The sequence below is a fragment of the Scyliorhinus canicula genome, chromosome 14 (genome assembly GCF_902713615.1).
Source record: "Scyliorhinus canicula chromosome 14, sScyCan1.1, whole genome shotgun sequence".
Classification (NCBI taxonomy): domain Eukaryota; kingdom Metazoa; phylum Chordata; class Chondrichthyes; order Carcharhiniformes; family Scyliorhinidae; genus Scyliorhinus; species Scyliorhinus canicula.
The window spans coordinates 41,765,560-41,790,578 of NC_052159.1; the positions used below are offsets into that span (position 1 = coordinate 41,765,560).

The 25,019-nt window shown below is 45.6% G+C and overlaps 1 protein-coding gene across 5 annotated transcripts in view; it reads right to left on the reverse strand.

Annotated features, from left to right (window-relative positions):
* Positions 1–1,612: 1,612 nt before the first annotated feature.
* Positions 1,613–25,019, reverse strand: part of pds5b (PDS5 cohesin associated factor B) — a 251,107-nt gene continuing 227,700 nt past the window's right edge. For 3 of the 5 annotated variants that reach the window (XM_038818808.1, XM_038818809.1, XM_038818810.1), the window contains 5 exons: positions 19,411–19,522; positions 18,361–18,788; positions 12,587–12,706; positions 5,415–5,571; positions 1,613–4,124 (listed from right to left, as the gene is read on the reverse strand). In XM_038818808.1, the coding sequence (XP_038674736.1) occupies positions 4,089–4,124; positions 5,415–5,571; positions 12,587–12,706; positions 18,361–18,788; positions 19,411–19,522 (853 nt within the window). In that variant the 3' untranslated portion in view covers positions 1,613–4,088. Of the gene's footprint in view, positions 4,125–5,414; positions 5,572–12,582; positions 12,707–18,360; positions 18,789–19,410; positions 19,523–25,019 lie in introns of those variants that run through there. The other 2 variants (XR_005463248.1, XM_038818811.1) reach the window with 2 other exon arrangements.

Sequence of the window (25,019 nt, forward strand, 5' to 3'; positions counted from 1 at the left end):
CACCAGTGGAGGATACCGCAGGAAATTCATGCGGGCACAAAACCGATTTTTGCATTCCCACCAACTCCCTCTTCTGCGTTTGGACCGCTGCCAGAGCTATAGGAGTATTCCAGTTAAGCGTTTTGTTCACAATTCATTGGGATTTAGGGCAGGAGGAGTCAACTCACAAGAAACTATAAATATCATGGAATCCAGAAGGGATCCACAGCAAAATAAAATATGTAGCAATTATTGGAAAGGTCCCACAGTGATATGAATTTTCACATGGGTAGGGTGACCCACAAGCTCACTACCCAATCAGGGCACCCTTTCACAATGGCGGCCCAATCAACCCCAGTGCTAAGAAAAAATTCTGAGGGAGAGATTCTCCGGCCACGTCCGCCCGGTGATTGGAGAATCCTGATGGAGGTCAACGGACCTCTCTATTGTCCACGACTCACCCGTGGTGTTTTGCAGCAGGAGGAAGAATCCTTCAGCCACCCCAGAGAAAAGTGCCAGGTTGTTCCAGAAAGTAGGATTCGTCTTGAATTTGCACAGCCAAGTGGAAAGAGAGAAGTCCTGTGAAACATCTGCCCTACAGTAACAATGGGGCTTGTGGTAATATTACTGGAATTTCATAGATTGATTAAATATGTATAAGGACTGCTGCCTAAACGGGCGCTTATTTGTTACTCTGACCAAGAAAGCATATTTTGGGGAAGTGTGCTGTTAAGACCAATTTTATTTCTGTAAATATAATTCCATGCGTTGAAGTTTTCATATTAAATGCTTGAATTTAATAGTTACAATCTGCAGTGCTCCTGGAATTTGTGCCTCTGACTTCAGCACATGTATTTTCTTGTGGTAAAAATAGAAAATAGTTGCGATCACTTGTCAAGTTCCCCTTTTTGGGATTTGATTCACATGGCACTTACCATCTGCAGATTATAACAAGGGTCTGGTTTTCTTGTATGGCTCAAAACATTAATATACATGCAGCTTAAAAATTAAGCAACAAACCTGTCCAGATCAGTCAAGCAAGACAAAGGAGTGACCGAATAATGTATTTTGTACTCATCAAATAAATTTACTCAGAACTATAGAATCCCTACAGTGCAGAAGGAAGCCATTTGGTCCATCGAGTCTACACCAGCCCTCCAACAGAAGGCCCAACCTAAACCTACTACCCCCACGCTATCCCAGTAACCCCACCTAGTCTGCACATCTTTGGACCCCATGGGGAAATTTAGTTTGGCCATTCCACCTAATCTGCATATCTTTGGGCTGTGGAAGGAAACCGGAGCACCTACAGAAATCTCACAGACACTGGGGGAAACGTGCAAACTCCACAATGTCACCCAAGGCCAGAATCGAACCCAGGTCCCTGCCGCTGTGATGCAGCAGCTCTAACCACTGTGCGATCGAGAAGCAGCAGGCAAAATTCTACAAAACAATTTGCATTCCCATTTATCAGTGGAAAATTAAGTTGAATACAGAAAAAAACAAGTGAAAGTAGGGATTAACGTATACTGCACAAGAGGGCTAGAACCTGCCGAGTAAAATGTGTTAACGCATTGCTCATGTCCAAATATAATTTAATAAATCAAGCAAAATGAGATACTGCACTGTATTTCCCAAAAGGAACTGTTTTTTTATTACACAAAAGGTAATCAACATTCTGAAGGGAGGTCCTTGACCTAAAGCATTAACTGTTTCTCGCTCCGCAAATGCTGCCAGATCTGCGGAGTATTTCCAGCATTTTGTTTTAATTTCAGATTTCCATCACCCGCAGTAATTTGCTTTTTTAAACAATGTTAAATGAGGCTTCAGTTGCAATAAAATCAGAAAATGCTAGAAACAGTGCTAACAGTTCTGGCAGAACCTGAGAAGAGAGAGCAGTTAATGTTTGAGCTTCCGGTGAAAGGTCAGACCTGTTAGCTTGGTTTCCCTCACATCCGATGCCGTCAGACCAGCTGAGTGTTTCTTGCTTTTATTTTAGATTTCCAGCATCTGCAATATTTTGCATTTGTATTGAAGAATAAATTTGCATTTATATCATGCCGTAACATGTGTTTTGTCTGTCCCAAAACATCTCTCAGCCAATAACTTTCATCTTTACAGAGGAAAACTTTCTAATGGAGAACATTTAGAATTCCCCATTCCTACTTGGAATATCAAAGCAGCAATATCCATATTGAGAAAGAGATCCACTTTAGTGATAAGTAAGATACAGAATGGCAAGAGCAAAGCAGTACATATCAATGCTGGCTCAACAGAGGCCCTAACTTAATACTTTAAGCTTTTATTTAGTATTTTAAAAATGTAAAAGAAAGAGCATCAGTGCATTGGTTCAAATAGCTTCACTGAAGTCTATTCTAAAAACTCATATTCAAGCTGCAATCCCTTTGGTTCATTAATATTTAGTAGAAGAACCTTGCTAAATTCTATATAACGTTTTGTCCAGTTGTGCTGAATCATTAAAATTACAGGGGAACAAATATTTCTACCCTCATATGCATGCATTTATAAGAATAATCAGTGCTGTTAGTCTTTCCTCAGGCACCTACATGGATTTTCTGCTAAATAGAGGAATCTCAAGATCAAATGAACAATTTGTTCAAAATACCATGGATACTGCACAAAAAAGCCACAACTACAGTTTAGCGATAATGACAGTGCTAATTTGAAACACTATAAGCTGCAATGGCAACAAAGAAATCTCAACATTGACTTACTTTCTGTGCAGGCAACTTTTATATCTGACAAAAGTACATTGTAACTTGCGCTATGCAAATATGTTGATTGGTGTCAAGGAAGTTATACTAGAAGCTTATTAAATGTTTGAATTCTGCCTAGGTAAATGAAAACCTGTAGCATATCTAGCAGCAGCCTACATTGACTATGTGCAGTTCAAGATTTCACTACAACTGAGAATTTCTCAGCAGTGACTCAAATAGCTATCTTTGTAAAACAAAATAATTTTAATCTGATTAAACCCAAATGTTGGTACAGATTGACAATACAGAAATAAAAATCAACAAGGAAAATACGAAATATTATTGCAGGCATTTTTAACGATATGTCAAGTGCATTTCAAGCAGAACAGACGGTTGTTACAATGCAGAGAGGCTCCTTTTCTCATTAATCACATACCACAATGAACAACTTTCACATGATCTAACTCTTAGGAACCATAACTTAGGGAGGGTTATCCTTCAAAATACACAAACTTTTTTTCCACTATAACAAGGCAAGCTCAGTTACAGAATTTTATTGATACAGTAGATTGATACAAATTTGACAGGGGAAGTAACTAGAGTAAGGTGTACAATTCGAATGCCTAATACACCATCAGTATTAAAATATTTTAACTAAAATCCTTTTATTTTTCCAATTTTATCTAAAAGCCTAGACATCTCTGGCATCAATACTGACAAGTAAAATGCCACAAGCATTTTTAGCTGACTTCACATTTTATACAACTGAGGACTTACAGTCCAACATCTTCAGTGGTGGAAAGCAGAAGCAGTAAAGCAGGTTACAGAAACAAGTATATATAATCAAACACTAAAGGGATTTAGAAAAGGTGACTTTCCAACATATCTAACCACAGAAGTATGTGCTGCAGGAAAATGCAATAATGTATTTGTTCTTTACGTGAACCAGTCCCTTCTTGAAGGTCAATGCCACAGAAGGTACAATTATTAACAAGTATTGCTCAAGTTGTCAACATTCAGTGTGGCCAACTTTCTTCACCCACACATTTAATACATAGTTGTGTTGGTGATTTTAAAGCTGTAATTTAAAAGCTATACAAGCACATTTTCAATCAAAACATAAAAAAAAAAATATTTACAATTTCATTTATTTCAATCTCTCTGTAAAGCCAGTACATTGTAGTCAGCCACACATCACAATGCACGACAGCCCACAATTTATGACTTGATGTGTTTGCCAAAAGCTTGTGACCTTGGGACTGCAAATGCATGGGTAATAGATACAAGATGCTTCCTTTAACAACCAGTTATCTGTTAGACAATGTCCTTTAGCCTTGAGCTTTACAGTACAATTACCAAGCTCTAATGTCAACATCTGAAAATATCTACTTTTCATCTCCTTTCCCTTTTGTTGGGCTTACGACGCACCTATTAGACACAAAATAGGACAGTAAAAAATGTTATTTCTAAAATAATGCTTGAAACAATAGGATGGTTAAATTTTCTTGAAACATTAAACAGAAGAGGTATATTCGGTTTTGGGTATCTTCGATCAAACCCACACCATGAAAGGTAATTGTGCTAAATAGGAGCAATACAAGATAAACTGCTGTATCAGTTAAGATACGAGTTAATATATATGTATTAAATGTAAAACAGGTGATCCCACTCAGTTAATTCTAGAAGACATGTGTGCCAGTCTGGCAAATGGGGACAAAAATCCAAATAAGTGAGAAAACAAAGAAAACTAAACTGCAAGCACATTTCTGAAGCTTCCATTTCACTCTAATTAAAAGGTTGAACAATGGATACTAGATAGTATTTGGGCACGATTATTCGGGGACACTGTGCTGGAAAAACATGGCCATTGAAAGACAGGAGATACCGCGCCGAACGTGCAAGATACAACGCAATCTCGCAAGATGTTGCAAAGGGACTCCGGCCCACAACAGGCGGGATCAGTTTTTGACAAATCTTAAGACAGGAAGCCTCACTCTAACGTGCAGATTCCCGAGGTACCCGAGGCTTTGGGATTCAATCAATTCACCTCGGGGACCTTGGGCGCGCACCGTCTGGCACTGGTTCCCACAAACGGGGACCAAATGGAACGGCACTTGAGGGTCTCCAAGGGGGTCGGGGGCCCCCAGCTGCATGCCTTTTGGGCAGGGTGGTGCCCTGGCAGTGCTGGTGCCACCTGGGTACTCTGACAGTGCCACCTTGGTATCAGCCTGGCACTGCCAAGGTGCCCAGGTAGCAACGCCAGCTGGCATGGACACTGCCAGGGTGCCAGGTTGGCACTGCCAAGGTGTCAAGATGGCATTTTTTCACACATGCTATTGGGCCGGGGTTGCCAACCATGGGTGTTGAGGGGTATGGGGACCCTCCAATGTTGCATTCGGGCTGTGGGGAGGTTGGGGTCTTTGTCTTTTGTGGGCCTCGGAGATCGGGACGCCATATAAAAATTTAAATAACGGGGTTATGAGCGACCTCGGCCGCGCGTTCCCCATTTAGGCTTCTTATTCAACGCAAGTAGCTTGTTTCTCGGCACTATGATTGCTGGGAAACACGCGGCTAAACGCACTGTCTCGGGGACTTTGCTCCCTTTTGGGAAGATCGTGCCCTTAAACTCTGAATACATACCAATTGTAATATCTAACCTAAGATTTGTTACAAGACTTCTATATTAGCACATGCGTACATCCTAATTAATGGCCATACCTTTAGTGTACTGAATTCATTCTCCTCTTGTGCGTTCACTCCATCCACTGAGCTTTCCTGGGAGATATCCATATTTTCCAATGAACTATCATGATGTGAATCCATCTCTGCTGATGAATCGTCTTCTCTGACAGCTCGTCTTGTACGTCCTCCACGGCTACAAAACAGAGACATTTAATTTCACTGTTGTGCTAAATATTCAGAAAGCAGTAAAGTGTCACGAGGGGCCAAAAATCGATGCACTTCTCACGTGAAATAAATTTCACACGGATACAAAAGGTGGTTTAGTACTAGTTTTCAAATTCATAGTTTGCAAATTATCCAACTATTTTTGGCAAAAATTCAAGAGTTTGGTGCAATGGGGGAATTTGTAAAGATACCCACTTTATGGGATGTTGTTGTTCACTTTTATACACTGTGGGAAATGGTATCATCACAATAGGGAAACATCCAAGTTTTAGTTCTATTGATTAGTTAACGATTAGAATCAAAATATGCACCCAACTCAGAAAATACTGGTCAATTTAATGGTCACCTACCTTTAAGAACAAACCCTATCATAAATCACTACTAAAATATTGCATTGTGGATGTATCTACACCAAATGGCCTGCAGCAGTTCAAGACAGCTCAGCTCCACTTACCAAGGAAATTGGGGATAGGCAATAAATGCTGGCCTAGTCAGCAACCCCACGTCTCGAGAAAGCCCCAAGGGTGGGATTTTCCACGCGTCCTATGGAGTGTTGCACCGAGGTTTCCCGTTGGCCGGCAACAGAGGTTTGCCTTTGGCGGGACCAGAAGATTCCACCGGTGAAAATCGGCAGAAAATTGCAGCCTAAATTTTTTATTTATTTATTTATTTATAAAAGTCCCCACTCTGCCATAAACTTTGGACTCTCAATCCATGCCTATTGACTAAAACTCAACCATAGAAAAATGTCCATAGCCCAAAACACCCAATCTCCAAGCATTGCACCCCAGAAGATGCACGCACTGGAAATCCCCATGCAAGGATTGCACAGGAACCGCTGGGATGTTCAAATTTCCGATGGGCAATTCTTTTATTCATTCGTGGGATGTGGGCGTTGCTGGCCGGGCAAGCATTTATTGCCCATCCCAATTGCCCTCCAACAGAGCGGCTTGCGAGGCCACTTCAGAGGGCATTTTAAAGAGTCAACTACATTGCTGCAGATATGGGGCTGGTTTCTCGGATTTGGAATCCTCCCCCGACCATGGCGGCACTGGACTGAGTCCACAGCCGCTACGCCGAGTTTACGATGGGCGAGACCACTGTGACTCCGGCCAGCATATGCTGTAGAGGGATTCAAACCCTTGTGCCCAGATCATTGCCCTGGGTCTCTAGATTATTAGCCCGGTGACAATATCATTACATGATTGCCTTTCCAGGAACTATCTGATAACTCATATTTAATAGTTTCATCTCATGAATAGTTACCCAGAAAATGTTAGAAGAATCAAAACCACTTCCAACTCCTGGGTAACTGTAGTATTCATCACATCCCCCACCACCAGAGATTGTGACATTAAAAGGGGCGCGGCTTCACTTCCCCAACACTGCTGTCTGTGACTGAAGGTCTTGGGACCGCTGCATTGCACATTTTCTGGGAGCCAGAGTTGGAAAGTCAGGCAAGAAATGTGCAGCTTCCCAATTAAGACAAGGAAAAAGGAGCAGTGCTTCAATGAGACTGTGAATGCCACTTTCTGGCCCAATAATTCACCACTACATTGAAAATTTTACTTAAAGATTGGGTCACAAGGGACTTCAGGTGATGGTGATGTACTGAGCAGATGCACATCAGGTGGCTCTCCTCCAAACCAGAATCAAATAGGCACTTTTAAACAATTTTGCCTGAAAACCTGACGGCAATCAACCTCAACAGTGAGAAGAAAGGATCAACACCAGAATGGCAGCAAACAAGAACTCTAGGGGTCAGAAGTGGCGGAAAGGGCCATGAGCTGCAGGCAGACGAGCCGGCTGACCCACAAGGCAAAGGGGCCGGCCACCCAAGAGGGGGAGACCGACGACCCAAGCATCAGCCTCCCTCCCTTCCCCACCACCTGGAGATGGATGGATGACGTTCCTCATGAAGGAGCTGACCGCCATGAAAGAGGCGATAAAGATCAAAATCTGGGTGGCGGTGACAGAGGCAATGTATGCCATACAAAGGACAGTTGAAGGGTCGGGGAAGAAGGAAGCACAGGGGAGGACAATCCACGACCTGGAGAAAGCCTCAACGGACCAGAGCAACAGGATCGTCGCCCTGGAAGCAGAAGTTAAAAGATTGGTGGCTTTCCAAGGGAACTTAAAGAGGAAAGTCGAGGACCAAGTAAACAGGTTCCGACGACAGAACATGTGGATTGTGGGCCTCTCAGAAGGTATCAAGGGCAGAGATCTGACAGGCTACACCACCCAAATGCTAGGCAACCTAGTCAGGAAAGAGCTTCCCCAACTCCCCCCCCCCCCCCCCCCCAAGAGCTTGACAGAGCACACAGGTTACTTAGACCGAAGCCCAATGCGGAGGAGTAGCCGAGGGCGTTCATCGCGAAGCATCTACCAGGATCCAGAGGTGGGCTAGACAGACTAAAGCAAGTACCTGGGAAGGGTACAAAACCCAAATTACCAGAACATTGGGGCAGATGTGGCAAAACGCAGGGCTGAGTTTAATCAGGTGAAGTCGGCTCTGTACAAGACCAGCGTGCGATTTGGTATGCTGCTCCCAGCCAGGCTCTGGATCATGTAAAGAGTATTATTTCAATACCCCAGGGGAGGAAAACAAATTTGTGCGGACCAACACCTGGACAAGGGGCAGATGAGGCAAAGATGAAGGCTGCTAAGAGGAAGATCACTAAAGAAATACAGACTCATTAGACACTTAATAGGTTTGCACGGGACTGTGCTGCCTCGCTCTGAGAGACAGAGAGAGAGAGAGAGAGAGAGAGAGAGAGAGAGAGAGAGAGAGAGAGAGAGAGAGAGAGAGAGAGAAGAGAGAGACAGGGAGGGGGAACACAGAGGGAAGACGGGGAAGGGGCGATGCCATGACTTTTGTTTCCTTAACCACACAACGGAGAATCGTGCTTGGCTGGCGACCAGCAGTACCACGCACAGCTGAAGACTGGCTGGCAGACCTGTCGGAATTTCTCCATCTGACGAAGATTAAATACACCATCCAAGGGTTGGACGAGGGCTTCAATCGTCTGTTCCAAGACCTGTTCAAGGCCAATAGTGATTAGTTACAGTAAAATCCTGACTAGTTGAATCCCAGGGAACCACCCACAAAATAGCTTTGTAATAGCAGAAGAGGCTCCATTCACTCATGAATATATCTCTATGTAAATCAATGTGCATTTGTGAAAAACAATATATTCAAATACCAAGTCAAAACGCAGGCAAGCAGTAAACATGTGGAAAAAGTCTTCATTGCATTTATACACGCCTTACCATGGTTCAACCGTGGCATTGAAAAACATCAGGAGTTCTCGCTGGAAAAACTTTGATCTGTTTTGGTCTTCGACTATGTGCGATATAGTTCACCAAGTTATCAATGCAGTCAAACATGTTTTTGATGCTTTTGCTGAAGTGTGAAATTTTGAAACACTTCTGCAGCCTTTGCAGAACCAGCTAGGGAGGAAGGCGGATGAGAGCGGGCATTTATTAGACCCTTCTAGATAATCAGGCTCCTTGGTTGAAGGATTGCATCCTCGGTCAGTTTTGTGCAGCACCTGGCATCGTCCACCTCAAGTCTTAAGTTTCCAAGGTTTTCTCAGCTAGAATTTCCATTCCAACCTCCTGCAGGTGAGTGAAAGGTATCGCCAAAGGGTTGGTCTCTCCCTGCTCCTCCTCGTTCTCAACATCTTGTGCAGTCGTAACCGGTTTTAAGCCAGCATGGTTCAAGCAGTTCAATTTCCGTCACTATCTTCCACGCCTTTGACACGATGAACAGAGCCTCGACAGCAATTAGATTGTACAGATTCTTATTGATGACCTTGAAACCCAAGAGAACAGCTGCCCTAAGAACTAGGTTTTAAGGTTCCGAGTCACCCCATGATCCACTGGCTGGAGCTTGGCCCTGTGTTGGGATCTTCTGCTCATGCGTTTGTCCACTCTTGATCCACACCTCAAATGTTGAGAGTCATCCAGCTAGTTTTGTTGACCTGGTCCCGCATGGGCTGTGTCTTGACACTTGCGAAGCAGCTTTGAATGACAAGGAGCAACAGCTTTTCAGTGCAGACCAAGTAAAGCAATGACATGTTCCTTGCTCCAATTTCCACCATTGACAATATCATCTTTAAACATCAAAGAGCAGCCTGGCAGAATCTGGCTTCATCCACATTCAAAGTTTCTCATGATATGCCCTCGTTTAAGATGTTGACAAAGCCATTTTGAAGCCAATCATCTCTCATTGCTCCTGTAACTTTTTAAAAAAGTAATCTTTATTGTCACAAATAGGTTTACATTAACACTGCAATGAAGTTACTGTGAAACGCCCCTAGTCGCCACATTCCAGCACTTGTTCAGGTACACTGAGGGAGAATTCAGAATGTCCAATTCACTTCACGAGCCCACCTTTTCGGGACTTGTGGGAGGAAACCGGAGCACCTGGAAGAAACCCACACAGACACAGGGAGAACGTGCAGACTCCGCAGACAGTGACCCAAGCCGGGAAATTAACCTGGGAACCGGAAGCTGTGAAGTAACAGTGCTAACCACTGTGCTACCATGCCGTCTAACTGCTGTACCTTCACCGCTTACTGTGCCAATATATTGCCGTCCCTAGTCTTCATTTAGCCCAGCTTCTTTGCCCTGGCAATTCCCTTTTCTGCAGCATTGGACTGGAAATGGCAGGGTTCCCTGCTTGGGTTGTTTTGAACCATATTAGCAGAACTTTAGACATCGGGATAGTCAGCCCTACTCATCCTCTTCCTTTTTGGAGAGAATGTCCGCTTGTCAAACTGTTCCAAGAGGTTTGCCTTGTGTTTTTGATATGGTGCCACAGTTTCCCACATGCCATACAAACTTCACCTTCTCTCTGATCAGGAATACTTTTAATGTTCTCAGATTTAACCATATTTCCCGACTTTGCATGTTCGTTCACAGGGAGATTGCAATGTTAAATAGTAATTTAACTAGTGCTCTATGATTTTGTGCTTATGTGGTCCAACTCCACTGCAATTAGTCAATGTATGCAGAATTGCAGGTCATCATTCCATCGGATGTTAATTCTGCCCGTAAGAACTTTTACAACTTTACAAATTGTAAATTTGGACCATCCAATGTTTGACTCATTGCAATTGCATTTCAGTCTCTGTAAGAGGTTCTCATCCACGATATGGGCATTAAGATTACATCATAATTTTGGTGAGGAAACATTGCCACACATCTGCAATTACTTTTATTTGCTGTTTACTTACCATAAACTAGATTTATACGAGTTACACCCCCTCAATATGGATTTGTACGAATATAGAAGGTAGAATCCAACTTGCGCATTATTTAGCTGACCAGGACAAAATGGTTAATTACTTGATCCAATTTTTTATTTTTTTTAAAAGTACATTGTATATGGGAAATGGCAGTGTAATAACGGATAACTCAAATTGAAAAGCTACATTGTCAAAACACATTTGCATTCAATTATATAGTTTAACTTATTCAACTTTTATAGAAATTTAAGTCGGTATTTTAGATGTAATTTCGAGGCATCAGCATTGTAAAGTTATCACTGATTGTGACAAAATGACCAACAGCCCGAGAAGCTAGGCCAGATACAGAATTGGACAATCTAAATTAAACAGCAGGCAACAGTTGGAACGGTCAGGCCTGATGGGAATTCAGACAGGCTGAATAAACACAGACACTAATCAGAGGCGAACAAAAGTCAATCTGAACTTGTTGTGAAAGTTCACGTTTAACCAGGTGATAGCATAGTACAAGGAGTGGATTTTATTACGGGATCTTATGATTCAAACTCTTACTCATACAACATCTCTAAATCCTTAACCTAATTTATTAATACTATGATCTGTCTAAGACTTGAATACTATCCGTGCAGATACTCAACCGTGGTCGATTTATGGGTATTGGTTAGTATTGACCAGGCCTGCGGGCACCTCAGCACAACATATAGAACGGGTAATGTGCACTCAATACACTCGGGAATGGATCCCTCAAGGGCTCTTGACATCTTCCATATACGGAATCAGCACTCCCATTGGGTGCTGCGACCCACCCCCTCCGGTAACCTCATTGGCTGAAGCCAGAGAATCTTTCAGAACGGCACGAAAGAGAGAAGGAGAAGGTACAAGAGGAGACACCTGGAAGCCACCTCCAGCGAAGACTCCACCCCAATGAAGACAAGACACGGCGACAGGAGATGGTGTGCGAGATCCACCTTCACGTGGAAGGCCTGGAATTCAGAAGCAAGATCAACGGAATTGGGAGTACTCAGCGAAGAGTTGTAACCGGTGGAGCAGCCTAACCAAGTTTAACTGCACGGATAGTATTCAAGTCTTAGACAGATCATAGTATTAATAAATTAGGTTAAGGATTTAGAGATGTTGTATGAGTAAGAGTTTGAATCATAAGATTCCGTAATAAAATCCACTCCTTGTACTATGCTATCACCTGGTTAAACGTGAACGAGTTTTAAGATAACTGGTTAAATTGTCTAAAGTTTACAGATAACAGATGCAAAAAGTATTGTTAGAAATAAACGTATGAATTAAATGCATTCTAATTCAAGGAAATATCAGCATTCAGGATCCAAATTACATGCATGACTCCACACATTTTGTTTCTGCATCTTCTTCAAAGTGCCTTAGAGCCACTTGTTTTAGCAGAGTTGAGGATTAAGTGATCGCTCCCAACTTTCAGCCACTTGTTCTCCGCATCTCCCAAACAAAGTCAACACGGATTGCTACCTTACTAACAAGCCAGAAATAGTCAAGTACTGAACTGTGGTAACAAGCTAGACTTGGGATCTTTAAATGTTTGAACTCAATAATCCACCTTCAAATCAGAAAAAGATCATATTTCATTTTTTAAAAATTCGAAATGATCAAAGAGGTACAAAAGTAGGCGCTTAAAATATCAACCTTATTTTTAAAAGCAAATTTGAGTTTCTAATTTTAGACTTAAGCAAGTTATCTACTTACAAATTTTTCTTTGGTTGCGATTGTGGTGCAGTTGCCATTTTTGGTGGTCGTCCTCGTCTCTTCTGTGGTGTTGATTCCATAGATAAAGACTCATTGACATCAGATTCTGGTGTTTCTATTCTATAGTATAGATAATTGCAACAGTGTTTTTGTTCAATTTCTAAACATATTAAAATCTAATGTCAAAAATCTATAATTACAGATGCTATATCTGTACAATTGGATGCTTTGTGAAAAATAATTACATTTGGCCTGGGTTTGCTGAGTTTATTAAATACTTTGGAGCAATCCTAATATGTAGAAGAATTAATACAGAGAAAAGTAAATTGCAAGGTCATAATTTAATCATGCGGATCAAACAACACGAGTAAAACTATTACTTTATAAATCTCACTTGTTAGTTTAGGTGGGATCAGCCAGAGGAGATGGGAATTGTGTGTATAAGCTATGTTGGCAGGGTATGGTTGGCGGTGGTGGTGGGGGTGTTACGTACGGAATTATGTTTACATTTGTATTTGTATCTTTTGTTGTTATACAGTAGTCCCCCGTTATACCGCGCTCCGCAATACCGCGGTTCGCGATATATCGCGGGGGGGATTATGGACCCCAAATGTCAGTTGTGTCAATTTCAGCGGCTGGCTGATTATTTCAGTGAGAGCAGCTTCCCTCTCTGGATCAAAGTGAGCCGGCCGCTGAAATTGACACTGCCCGCTGCTCTCTCCCTCCAATCAGAAACATTAAAACTTAAAAGTTGGATTGGAGGGAGAGAGCAGCCGGCAGTGTCAATTTCAGCGGCCGGCTCACTTTGATCCAGAGAGGGAAGCTGCTCTCACTGAAATAATCAGCCGGCCGCTGAAATTGACACTGCCGAGGGGGGGGCGGGTGTTGGGGAGAAGAGGGGGGGGGGGGGGGGAAAGAGGGGGGGGCGGGGGGGGGGGGGGAGAAGAGGGGGGGGCGGGGGGGGAGAAGAGGGGGGGGGGGGGGAGAAGAGGGGGGGGCAGGGGGGGGAGAGAAGAGGGGGGGCGGGGGGGGAGAAGAGGGGGGGGGGGGGGAGAAGGAGGGGGGGGGGGGGGAGAAGAGGGGGGGCGGGGTGAGAAGAGGGGGGGGCGGGGGGGAGAAGAGGGGGGGGGCTGGGGGGGGAGAAGGGGGGGGGGGGGGGGGGGAGAAGAGGGGGGGGCGGGGGAGAAGAGAGGGGGGGCGGGGGGAGAGGAGGGGGGGGGGGGGGAGAAGAGGGGGGCGGGGGGGAGAAGAGGGGGGGGCGGGGGGGAGAAGAGGGGGGGCGGGGGGAGAAGGGGGGGGGGGGGGGGAGAAGAGGGGGGCGGGGGGAGAAGAGGGGGGCGGGGGGAGGAGAATGAGGGGGCGGGGTGGGAGAAGAGGGGGGGCGGGGGGAGAGAGGGGGGGCGGGGGGAGAAGAGGGGGGGGGGGGGAGAAGAGGGGGGCGGGGGGGAGAAGAGGGGGGGGGGGGGGGGAGAAGAGGGGGGGGGGGGGAGAAGAGGGGGGGCGGGGGGGGAGAAGAGGGGGGGGGGGGGGGGAGAAGAGGGGGGGGGGGGGGGGGGAGAAGAGGGGGGGAGGGGGGGGAGGAAGGGGGGGGGGGAGAAGAGGGGGGGCAGTGTGTTGGGGGGGGTGGGGGGAGAGGAGGGGGGCGGGTGTGGGGGAGACCCCCTGGGGGTGTGGGGAGAGAGGGTGGACCTGCGGGTGTTGGGGGAGGGAGGAGGGCCCTGCGGGTGTTGGGGGGGGGGGGGGGGGGGGGGAAGAGGAGGGGGGCGGGTGTTGGGGGGGGGAGAGGAGGGGGGCGGGTGTGGGGGGGGGGGGGGGAGAGAGGAGGGGGGGCGGGTGTGGGGGAGACCCCCTGGGGGTGTGGGGAGAGAGGGTGGACCTGCGGGTGTTGGGGGAGAGAGGAGGGCCCTGCGGGTGTTGGGGGGGGGGGGGGAGAGGAGGGGGGGCGGGTGTGGGGGGGGGGGGGAGAGGAGGGGGCGGGTGTTGGGGGGGGGGGTGGAAAGAGGAGGGGGGCGGGTGTTGGGGGAGACCCCCCTGGGGGTTGTGGGGAGAGAGGGTGGACCTGCGGGTGTTGGAGGGGGGGGGAGAAGAGGAGGGGGGTGGGTGTTGGGGGGGGGGGGGGGAGAGAGAGGTGGGGGGGCGGGTGTGGGGGAGCGGGTGTGGGGGAGACCCTCCTGTGGGTGTGGGGGAGACCCCCCTGGGGGTGTGGGGGAGAGAGGGTGGACCTGGGGGTGTGGGGGAGAGAGGGTGGACCTGCGGGTGTTGGGGGAGAGAGGGGGGCCCTGCGGGTGTTGGGGGATGGGGGAGGAGAGGGGGGGGAGGGGGCGAGCCGGAGGGTGGGGGGAGGGGGCGAGCCGGAGGGTGGGGGGAGGGGGCGAGCCGGTAGGTGTGGGGGGAGAGGGGGCGAGCTGGACGCTGTGGGGGAGAGCAGGAGGGTGTGGGGGAGAGGGAGCGAGCCGGAGGGTGTGGGGGAGAGGGGGTGAGGGAGCGAGCCGGAGGGTGTGGGGGAGAGGGAGCGAGCCGGAAGGTGTGGGGGGAGAGGGGGCGAGCTGGACGCTGTGGGGGGAGAGGGGGCGAGCCGGAGGGTGTGGGGGGGGAGAGGGGGCGAGCCGGAGGAAAAAAAAAGAAATTGACACTGCCGGCTGCTCTCTCCCTCCAATCAGAAACATTAAAACTTTAAAAAGTTGGATTGGAGGGAGAGAGCAGCCGGTAGTGTCAATTTCAGCGGCCGGCTGATTTCAGTGAGAGCAGCTTCCCTCTCCGGATCAAAGTGAGCCGGCCGCTGAAATTTTAATTGGATGCACGATGGGGGTTTTAAATTTATTTAAAAATCTATGCTAGCGCTTCCCATTGTGAGTCTACAGGGGGTCTGACCTCTCCCCCCGCCCCCCGTAGACTCTCAATGGGAAGCGCTAGCATAGATTTTAAATAAATTTAAAACCCCCATCGTGGATATCCGCGGCTCGGTTGCAACGCGGGTGGCTGTCTTGGACCACAACACCCGCGTTATAAAGGGGGACTACTGTAGAACCATAAATGCCTTAATAAAATAATGTGTTAAAAAATAAATCTTGCTTGAACACTTCTAGACCCAAAATTGCCATCTGTTAAGCAGATACTAATTTTGCATATTAGTTTTTAATTTCTTTAATGTTGCTATATCAGTTTTCAAATCTATTTGGTTTTAAGATAAAGCAGACTACTTTAAAAAGTGAATTAAAATACTTATGATAACTTGCAATTAATTTTAGGGATGTCCATAAGCAGCAAGAAAATAATCTACTCATGAAACTCACATAAAAAAAAACGTAAATTTTTTTAGAAGTAATTGCATGAAATTTACAAACCTTCAGGGTCTGAATAATTCAAATATAAACTTTTAATATAAGGGCAGCTTTATTGTTAATGATATTGTTATTACCAACACCATTACTACCAATCACACACCTTAGGTTTGTGATATTTTATGATTTTGTAATACATGAAGAAGAGGAATATTTAATTAAAAAATGAAAAGTAAACAATGGGATCACAATGATTCTGAGAATTCTATAATTGTCGGTGTAAGTTCTCCAACTGTTGTAAAGTTAAAGGGTTGTACATTGCTGCCGCTGTTTTGTGTCACAAAAAAACACGGCTGCTGAGACTGAATACCAGAATTCCCAACGCCGGCAAATTTCAGCAGCTGGTGATAAGGATGCAGGTAGCAAGCCCACATACAGCAGTCCTGCCAGCTCCATTGCAATTTTGGTGGAGTTGGGCCAGCTTCTGAAGGGGATATAATTTACACCAGCTCAGTTGTCATGAACCAAGGGGGAGCCCTAGTATAGAGATAGAACTGTTTGACAGGCAAGTTCAAAAGATGTTGACAGCATTTAATTTTGGATTGTTGCACTTGGTATAATTTCTTTAAATTTTTTGGACAGCGTCATAAATCTTTCTTAACTTTACCACTTGAATCCATCCACTATCTCCAAAATCAAAATTTCCCTTTTCACCATTTCACAGCATTGCTGAGTATACTGGTCATTTAATGTTCTAAATCTAGTGTTCCATAGAATCCCACCAAAAGAGCACACTACTTAAGGCCCACTCCCTGCAACCCCACAAGATGATCATGGCCAATCCACCCAACCTGCACATCTTTGGACTATGCTATCAGCAATTATTCACTGGCTAAATCAACTCTGTACCATCATATACTTCCCTTAAAGAGGCAAGTGATGAGTGATTTGGGTTTGCTTTGGAGAATTTGGACAGATTGATAATGCCACTCTACAACTAAGGAAAATTAGTTTGCTTTGGTACAGGATAGATTATCAGAACAGGAATTAGAGCAAAAGAGGCCATTCGGCCAATTTAGTCTGGACCGGCCCTTGGAAAGAGCACCCTACTTAAACCAAACGCCTCCACCCTATCCCCGTAACCTAGTAAACCCACCTAATCTTTTGGACACTAGAAGGCAATTTAGCATGGCCAATCCACCTAACCTGCACATCTTTGGACTGTGAGAGGGAACTGGAGCACCCGGAGGAAACGCACGCGACACCGGGGGGGGGGGGGGGTGTGTGTGTGTGTGTATATATATATATATATATATATATATATATGTGTGTGTGTGTGTGTGTGTGTGTGTGTGTGTGTGTGTGTGTGTGTGTGCTGTGCGCGCGCGCAAATTCCACATAAAGTCACGCAAGGCCGGAATTGACCCCGGGTCCCTGAAGCTGTGAGGCAGCAGTGCTAATCACTGTGCCACCACTTTGATGGTGTTCTTTTGTGACACCTTATGTATTTTCACACTCTTACTGACTCCATACATTATTTCAGATTCTTCCTCATTGTCTGAGGAGTCGTGAATAGACAGAATTCCCTGTCCAGTGAAGCAGTTGAGGCTACCTCGTTGAATGCTTTTACGACAAAGATAGATAGATATTTGAACAGTAAAGGAATTAAGGGTTATGGGGAGCAGGTGGGTGAGTGGAGCTGAGTCCACAAAAAGGCCAGCCATGATCTTATTTTTATTATTATTTTTTAAATGTATTCGTTCACAGGCTGGGCCAGCATTTATTGCCCATCCATAATTGCCCTTAAATGGGCATTTCAGAGCCAACCAGATGGCTGTAAATCTGGAGTCAAATGTAGGCCAGACCAAGTAAGGACGACAGATTTCCTTCCTTAAATTGAATGGGAGTGCAGGCTCAAGGGGCCCTATGTTCTACTCCCACTCCTGGTTCTTTATGTTCCCCTAGGGAAATAAGAAAATGATGGATTCTGCTCCAACAAGTTTGCAGAACAAATTATTTACTCTAACCAACCTGTGAAAAGAATGTTGTTTAACTACCCCTTTAATTATTTTTGCCATTTTTACTGTGCTGTTCACTATTGACTTGCCGATCGATGGAAACAATCTCACTCTTTGCACCATCACAATTCTTCAGAATCTTGGGGACTTAGTAGCTGCGCTATACAAAGAGCAGTAGGCCATTCAGCCCCTCACGCCTACTGCACCATTTAATATCATGGTTGATCTAATAGCAACCTAAAACTGCATTTCGCCTACCCCTGATCATCATTTTGCTTACCAAGAATCTATCCAGTTCAGCCTTAAAAATATTCAAAGACTGCTCATTCTGAAGAAATTCATGTTTCCACTTTACTAATTTTGAATATTTGATGATCATTTTATCTTTCATGTTTTACTTGAGAGTAATAAATATAATTGTTTTAGTCTATCAATAACAGAGGGTAAATGAAATTATCACTTTGCAGGTACCAACCTTTGAGATTTTTTGGGTGTTCTTGGCTGTCTGGTTCTCTTTTGCTTTTGTTCCTGGTTTTCATTATCTCGATCACCAGTTTCTCCCTCTACTGATATTGCCCTCTTTCTACTCCTTTTGCCTCCCTTTCCTTGCGTCTCTCCCTTAGGGACTTCCTCGATTGGAGCTTTTGGTGGACGCCCCCTTTTTGTCTTCTTTGGCGGACTATTCTGTTCATCTTCATTCTCCAAGAGGTCTTCTTTTGATCTTTTCTCTTCTGGCCATTGCTGTTCATCTGACTCAGAGGTGTGCGCAGCTCGTTTTCTACCGCGTTGGCTTGTTTTTGTAGGTTTCACCTGATCCAGAAGTTCTGCACTCGACCGATCCTCTTGATCTAAGGAAATTGCAGAAGCTGCTTTTTTCCGCCCTCTTGGTTTATCGGTTTCTGACTATAAAGAACAATTGGTTATTCACTGTGAGGCAAAAGCAAAAAAAAAAACAAATTACAGCTATCTGTGATAAGAACGAGATAATATAAAACAAATTTTTTCTGGCAATAAATTAATTATTTTCCTATGACTTGAGTTCCGTTTGTTGAGCAGCCTACGGGTTACCATGATGTAAAGCATTTGACTGAAGGAAACTGAAGTAATTATTCCATATAAACAACTATTACAGTAGATTACATTTGGATCAGACTGCAGTACATTTCAGAATGTCTTGAATTCATTCATTGCAGCAATACGGTCATTACTCAGGTTATCATTGTTGCTCTTGCAAGGTGATTCTCTTTCCCCTCCCAAGGTGTCAGAACATAAACACAGTGACACAGCATTTATCGCTTTTAGAACTCCACTTTGAATCAGTTTCCCACGAACCAAGCTCATCTAGAGAAATTAGAGTGACACCAGACAAATGTAACAGGATAAAAGTGCCACAAGTTCGGCCTTGATGCTGGATGCTATCTGACCCCATAGATAGACACAAGTCTACACAGAAAACTAGAAGTGGAGCTACATGAATGATTTACTCCTCTATAATCTTCCCTTGAACATACTCAGATATACATACCCTCAGATGATCAGAGTCTTCCCTCTTATCCATTTTCTTTGCTGGTAGAGGTGGATTCTTCATTACTGTGATGTCCTCATTTTCAATGTGATCGATTTCAGCGCTATCGAGCCTTCATTAAATTATTTACAAATTGAGCATTCAAATACAGCCAACATGATCAATCCATTTCTTGTTCTATTTCCTTGCACACAGATGTCCTCATCCAACTATGAAGAAGGGCTAATGCGGTGGCACAGTGGTTAGCACTGCTGCCTCAGCGCCAGGGACCCGGATCAATTCCAACCTCAGATGACTGTCTGCATGGAGTTTGCACATTCTTCCTGTGGCTGTGTGGGTTTCCTCTGGGTACACCGGTTCCCTCCCACAGTCCAAAGATGTGCAGGTTAGGTGGATTAGCTAAATGCAAAATTTCCCCGAGGTGGGGTTACGGGGATAGGGTGGGGGATTGGCCTAGGTAGGGTGCTCTTTTGGAGGAGATTCGATGGGCCAAATGGTCCCCTTCTGCACAGTAGAAGTCTATGATTCTATTCTAGTTCCTTTCTCAAAATAGACATTTCAGAATTTTCCTCACGAATAAGCACAAAACGTTTTCTATCCATCTCATCATTAAAGAAATCAATGAAGCGATAACAAGCTTGGAATTACTCTAACACCTTTACTACAAAATGATATTTTGTGAAAAATGCTGTAAGACGGGCAGCAATTATTTACATTATTACAGGAGTATAATAGCCAACATTAATGTTAATTTACCCAAGGATCCTTCCAAAGTGTGCCATTTTTCTGATTAAATAACTGTTACCTGCATAATAGCATATCATTTGCTATTATCATTGCTGGTTCTAAATGCATAAAATTATACCGCTACATTATCATTTGGAAGTCATTTTTGGAAATGTATGAAATATAGCAAATGTTTATTTTGAGCCTGAAAATTGCATTCACATCCATTGGTGTTAAATACAAAATTATACTCCTTATTGCAATAATCATTTACAGCTCAAAAGACCAAATTACTAAATTAGTTCAATTTTTTCAATGAAGGTAAAAAAAATTTGAAAACAAGTTATGAAACTGAACTAAAAAAATTCACCAATTGCCCTCCTCATCTGTGCTACAGACAATGGTGAATGGCAAAATATGGTACCCAAACACAAGTGTTTCTCCAGGTGAAAGTCTGATCAGTTCCTCTCCTCTTACCTACTTGGCTCCCTTTCACAGAAGGTATTGGTCATGTTTAGAAATAGGAACCCTAGATAATTTTCCTCTTCTCCAAGCCAGAGTCATGGGACCTTGCTCTATACATGACACACAGGATGCACTTACCGAGTCATTGCTCAGTGTGCCAGTTTGACTGAATATGCAACAGTTGCATCTCATAAGGTTATTATACACAAACTAGGATCTCCATTGTATTGTGTTTTACATTTTAATTAATTCTATTACTTTTTTTTTAAAAAACGGTTTATGGAATATGGATTCTCAAATTATTATTCCCCTAAATGAAAATATGCTATCTTTGAAATGGAGTACTATACATGTTTTAGTATTTCAGTATATAGCATTGAAATTTCTCATCAAATAGTAGGGGTCTGGGCGACTTTGGTTGCAGCATGCAGGAGGCGGTCGTTCACTAGGTAGCTTCTGCCAGGGCACTTGCTTTTTGGCCTTTTTGCCTGGTTCCTGGGGGGTTTTGATGGATACATTCTACACATACGAAAGTATGCCTATTGTTTGCTGAAGAATGTCAAAACAGGCCGGAACTAAGAAGTCTGCGGGTGAAAATTCTTCAACTGGGGGTTTTGTGTGGCGCCTCAGTAGTGGAGATGGCAGTTGTGGCCACCCTGTTCACAGCAGACATGCGAACTGGGGTGCTGGCTACTGAATTTGACAAGCATAGAGAGGCAGAGGAAACTGATGTTTGAAACCCTTCGGAAATCAATTGGGGAGGTGCTGGGCCCTGTCCGAGAAAGGTTGGGAGACACCTTCGGAAGCTGTGAAGAAGCATGGTGAGGCTTTGAAGGGGACGTAAGCAGCCGCAGTGGAGGTTGGATGTGGGGTTGCTGGATGATGAGGTGGTGTGTGAGCGGGTGAAGAGAGCCATTCAGGGCTATGTGGAGCTAAACGAAAAGGGGGAAGTCACGACCTTCCATCCTGTGGGAGGCGCTCAAGCGTTTCTTGGGGGGGAGGGGGGGGGGGGGGGGAGGAGAAAAGAGTTTATTTCAATTCAGGCGCACAAGGGAGAAAGCAGAGCGGGTGGAGATGGCAAGACTGGTGGACGACAGTTTGATGGAGAATAGGAGATACCTGGAGGCGCCGGAGGCAGGGCAGTTGAAGGAGGAGCAGAGGCTCCAGGTGGAGTTTGGGCGAGTGTCTATGGGGAAGGCAACGCACAATTACGAAGGGCCACAGGGGCAGTGCATGATCACAGGGAGAAGGCAAGCAGGATCTTAGCTCATCAGTTGAGAAAGCAGAAGGCGGGGAGGGAGATTGGCTGGGCGAGGGATGATAAGTGTAAGGTGGTGATGGACCCAGAGGAAGTGAATGATATGTTTGAGGCATGGGCAAGAGTGTCCCCAGAGTAGAGGAGGGGCTGGTTAAGGGCTTGGGGGCTGCAAATGGGCTGAGGGAGATGATGGATAGTATGGGGACGATGCACAGGTGGGGAAGGCCCCGGGAGCGGACTGGTTCCCAGTGGAGTTTTGTAAATGTCTGGGGCAGACCTGGTGCCACTGCTGCGAGGCCATAGAATGAAGCAAGGGAGAGAGGGGAACCCCACCCCTTACATTGTCACAGGCTTCCATCTCCCTGATATTAAAGGAGGATAAGGACCGAGAGCAGTGTGAGTCTTACCGCCCAATATCTTTATTGAATGTAGATGCCAAGCTGTTGGCAAAGATGTTTGAATCGCGAACTGCATCCCAGGGGTAATACATGAATCTCAAATGGGTTTTGTGAAGGGGAGGCAGTTGACGGCGAACATGAGGAGGCTGCTTAATGTAATCATGATGCCTTTGGAGGGGCTGGAGATGGAGGTAGCGATGGCAATAGATGCGGAGAAGGCGTACAATTCGGTCCAGTTTGTGGATTGGGTCCAGTTGCTGGACAAGGCGCCTGCCACAAGTGTGTGATTGGACTGAATGAGTTTGGGGTTCTTTGGGCTGCATCGTGGGACAAAGCAGGGGTTCGCGCTCTTACTGTTGCTTTGTCTTGGCGTGAGCACCGCTGGCAATGGCGCTTAGGACGTTAAGGGCCTGGAGAGGAATTGAGCAGGATGGGGGTCGTCAAGCACAGAGTCACATTGTATGCAGACCACCTGTTGCTGCATGTTTCAGACCAGTTGGGCAGCATCGGAGGCATCATGAGGATCTTAGAGGAATTTGTCTGGTTTTCAAGGTACAAGTTGAATATGGGGAAGAGCGAGGTGTTCCCAATTGAGACTAGAGGGCAGGAAATGAGGTTAGGGGAGTTGCCGTTTAGGGTGGTGGGGGCGAGTTTTAGATACTTAGGTTCCAGGTGACGTGTGGCTGGGCACAGCTGCACAAGTTGAACCTGGCTCGGCTGGGGGAAGAGATGAAAGAGGATTTCAAGAGGTGGGATGTGCTGTCACTATAAAGGTGGATGTGGATGCAGGCAGTAAACATGACTGTTCATGTTCCAGAACCTCCCAAGTGATTTTTTAAAGAAGGTCAATGCGTGGATCTCTGGATTTGTGGGGCGGGAAAGATCCCACAGGTTAGGAGGGCTTTCTTGAAGCGGGGGTGGGGTGATGTCTGCATTGCCGAATATGGTGAATTACTGCTGGAAGGCGAATATTGCTATGGTTAGGAAATGGACCATGGGGGAAGGGTCGACTTGGGGTCTGATGGAGGCGGCATCGTGTAATGGAACATGCTTAAAGGCTTTGTTGTCAGTGCCTCTACCATTCTCGCCAGCCAGGAACTCAGTGAGCCTAGTGGTGGTGCCGGCCCCAAGTGCATAGGGGCAGCAATTGGGGCTGGAGGGTGCCTTGCTGTGGGAACTGATCTGTGACAGCCACAGGTTTGCGCCGGGGCGGGGCTTGATGCAAGGTTTCGAGGGTGGTGGCAGGCATTGATAGGGCAATCTCTTTAGAGGGCAAATTTGCAAAGTTGAAGGACCCAGAAGCTTTGACAAAGAGTCATCGGACTCGAAATGTTAGCTCTTTTCTCTCCCTACAGATGCTGCCAGACTTGCTGAGATTTTCCAGCATTGTCCCTTTTGTTTCAGATTCCAGCATCCGCAGTAATTTGCTTTTATTTAGATAGGGGGAGGTGTCTGATGTCTATAAAGCTTTGATGGATCAGTGTGTCAGAAGACCCGACAATCCAGGAGGAGAAAGAGGCAGACGCTCTGGCCTTTGCTTCCCTGGTAGGCCGGAGACGGATATTATTAGCTTGGAGGGACTCAAAGCCCCCGAAGTCGGAGACCTGGCTAACTGACATGGCTAGCTTTCTCTGTCTGGAGAAAATCAAGTTCGCCCTGAGAGGGTCAATATTAGGGTTCGTCCGGAGGTGGCAGCCGTTTGTCGACTTCTTTACGGAAAATTAACCGTCAGCAGAAGGTGGAGGGGGCCGTGGGGGTAGCTTAGTGTCGAGTAGGAAGCTAGAAAAGGTGAGACCTTGAGAGAGGAAGATGGTTTTTGCACTATGTTTATAATTTTATTCACACTGCGTCTTCTGTTACTGCTACAAAACTATAAATACCTCAATCAAATTTTTAAAAAAGGAGTTGAGTGATTGGGTTGGGCAAGTCGGCATTTTTGGATGGGTTGGAGTTTCCAGTGGTAGGGGATGAAGGGCGGGAGGAGTCAGTTAGGCCTAGGAGGAGATTTTGATAGGTATGTGGGTGAATACAAACAGGTAAAGCTCCTGGGCCTGATGAGTTTCCTGTGGGATTCTACAAATTTGCACATCAGTTGGTCCCATTGCTGGTAGATATGTTTTATGATCCTTTGCTCCTGGAATCCCTGCCTGCCACAGTCTCATGGGCTTCTATTTCCCTTTACTGAAGGAGGAGGATCCCACAGAGTGTGGGTCATACCAGCCTATTTCACTGTTAAATGTGGGCACAAAGATATTAATGAAGATGTTGGTGGTAAGTTTGGGCCCCGTCTCCCCAAGATGATTGCGGAAGATCAGGCAGGCTTTGTTAAGGGCCAACAATTGCCGACCAATATTCGGAGGCCGTTGAATGTTGTTTGTTCCCCGTCCTTTGGGCCCCCTCGTCAGAGGTGATTGTCTCTTTGGATGTCAAGAAGACATTGATAGGGTGGATGCAGGTACCTTTTTGAAGCTTGAGGTACTTTTTAGGTCTCGGACCAAAATTGATTTTGTGGGTACGGCTAGTGTTCATACTAATGTCTTGAGCTCGGGGTACTTTCAATTAATTAGGGGGACAAGACAAGGGTGTCCGATGTGCCCCTCCCACCCTCTTTTGCGTCAGTGATTGAACCCTTTATTGCTTTGAGTGCTTCAGACAAGTGGAAGGGGATAAAGAGGGGAGGGCTGGAACAGGGGTGTCCATATATGCTAATGATTTGCTGCTTTATGTTACGGGCCTCGACCCCACAATGAATGAAATAATGG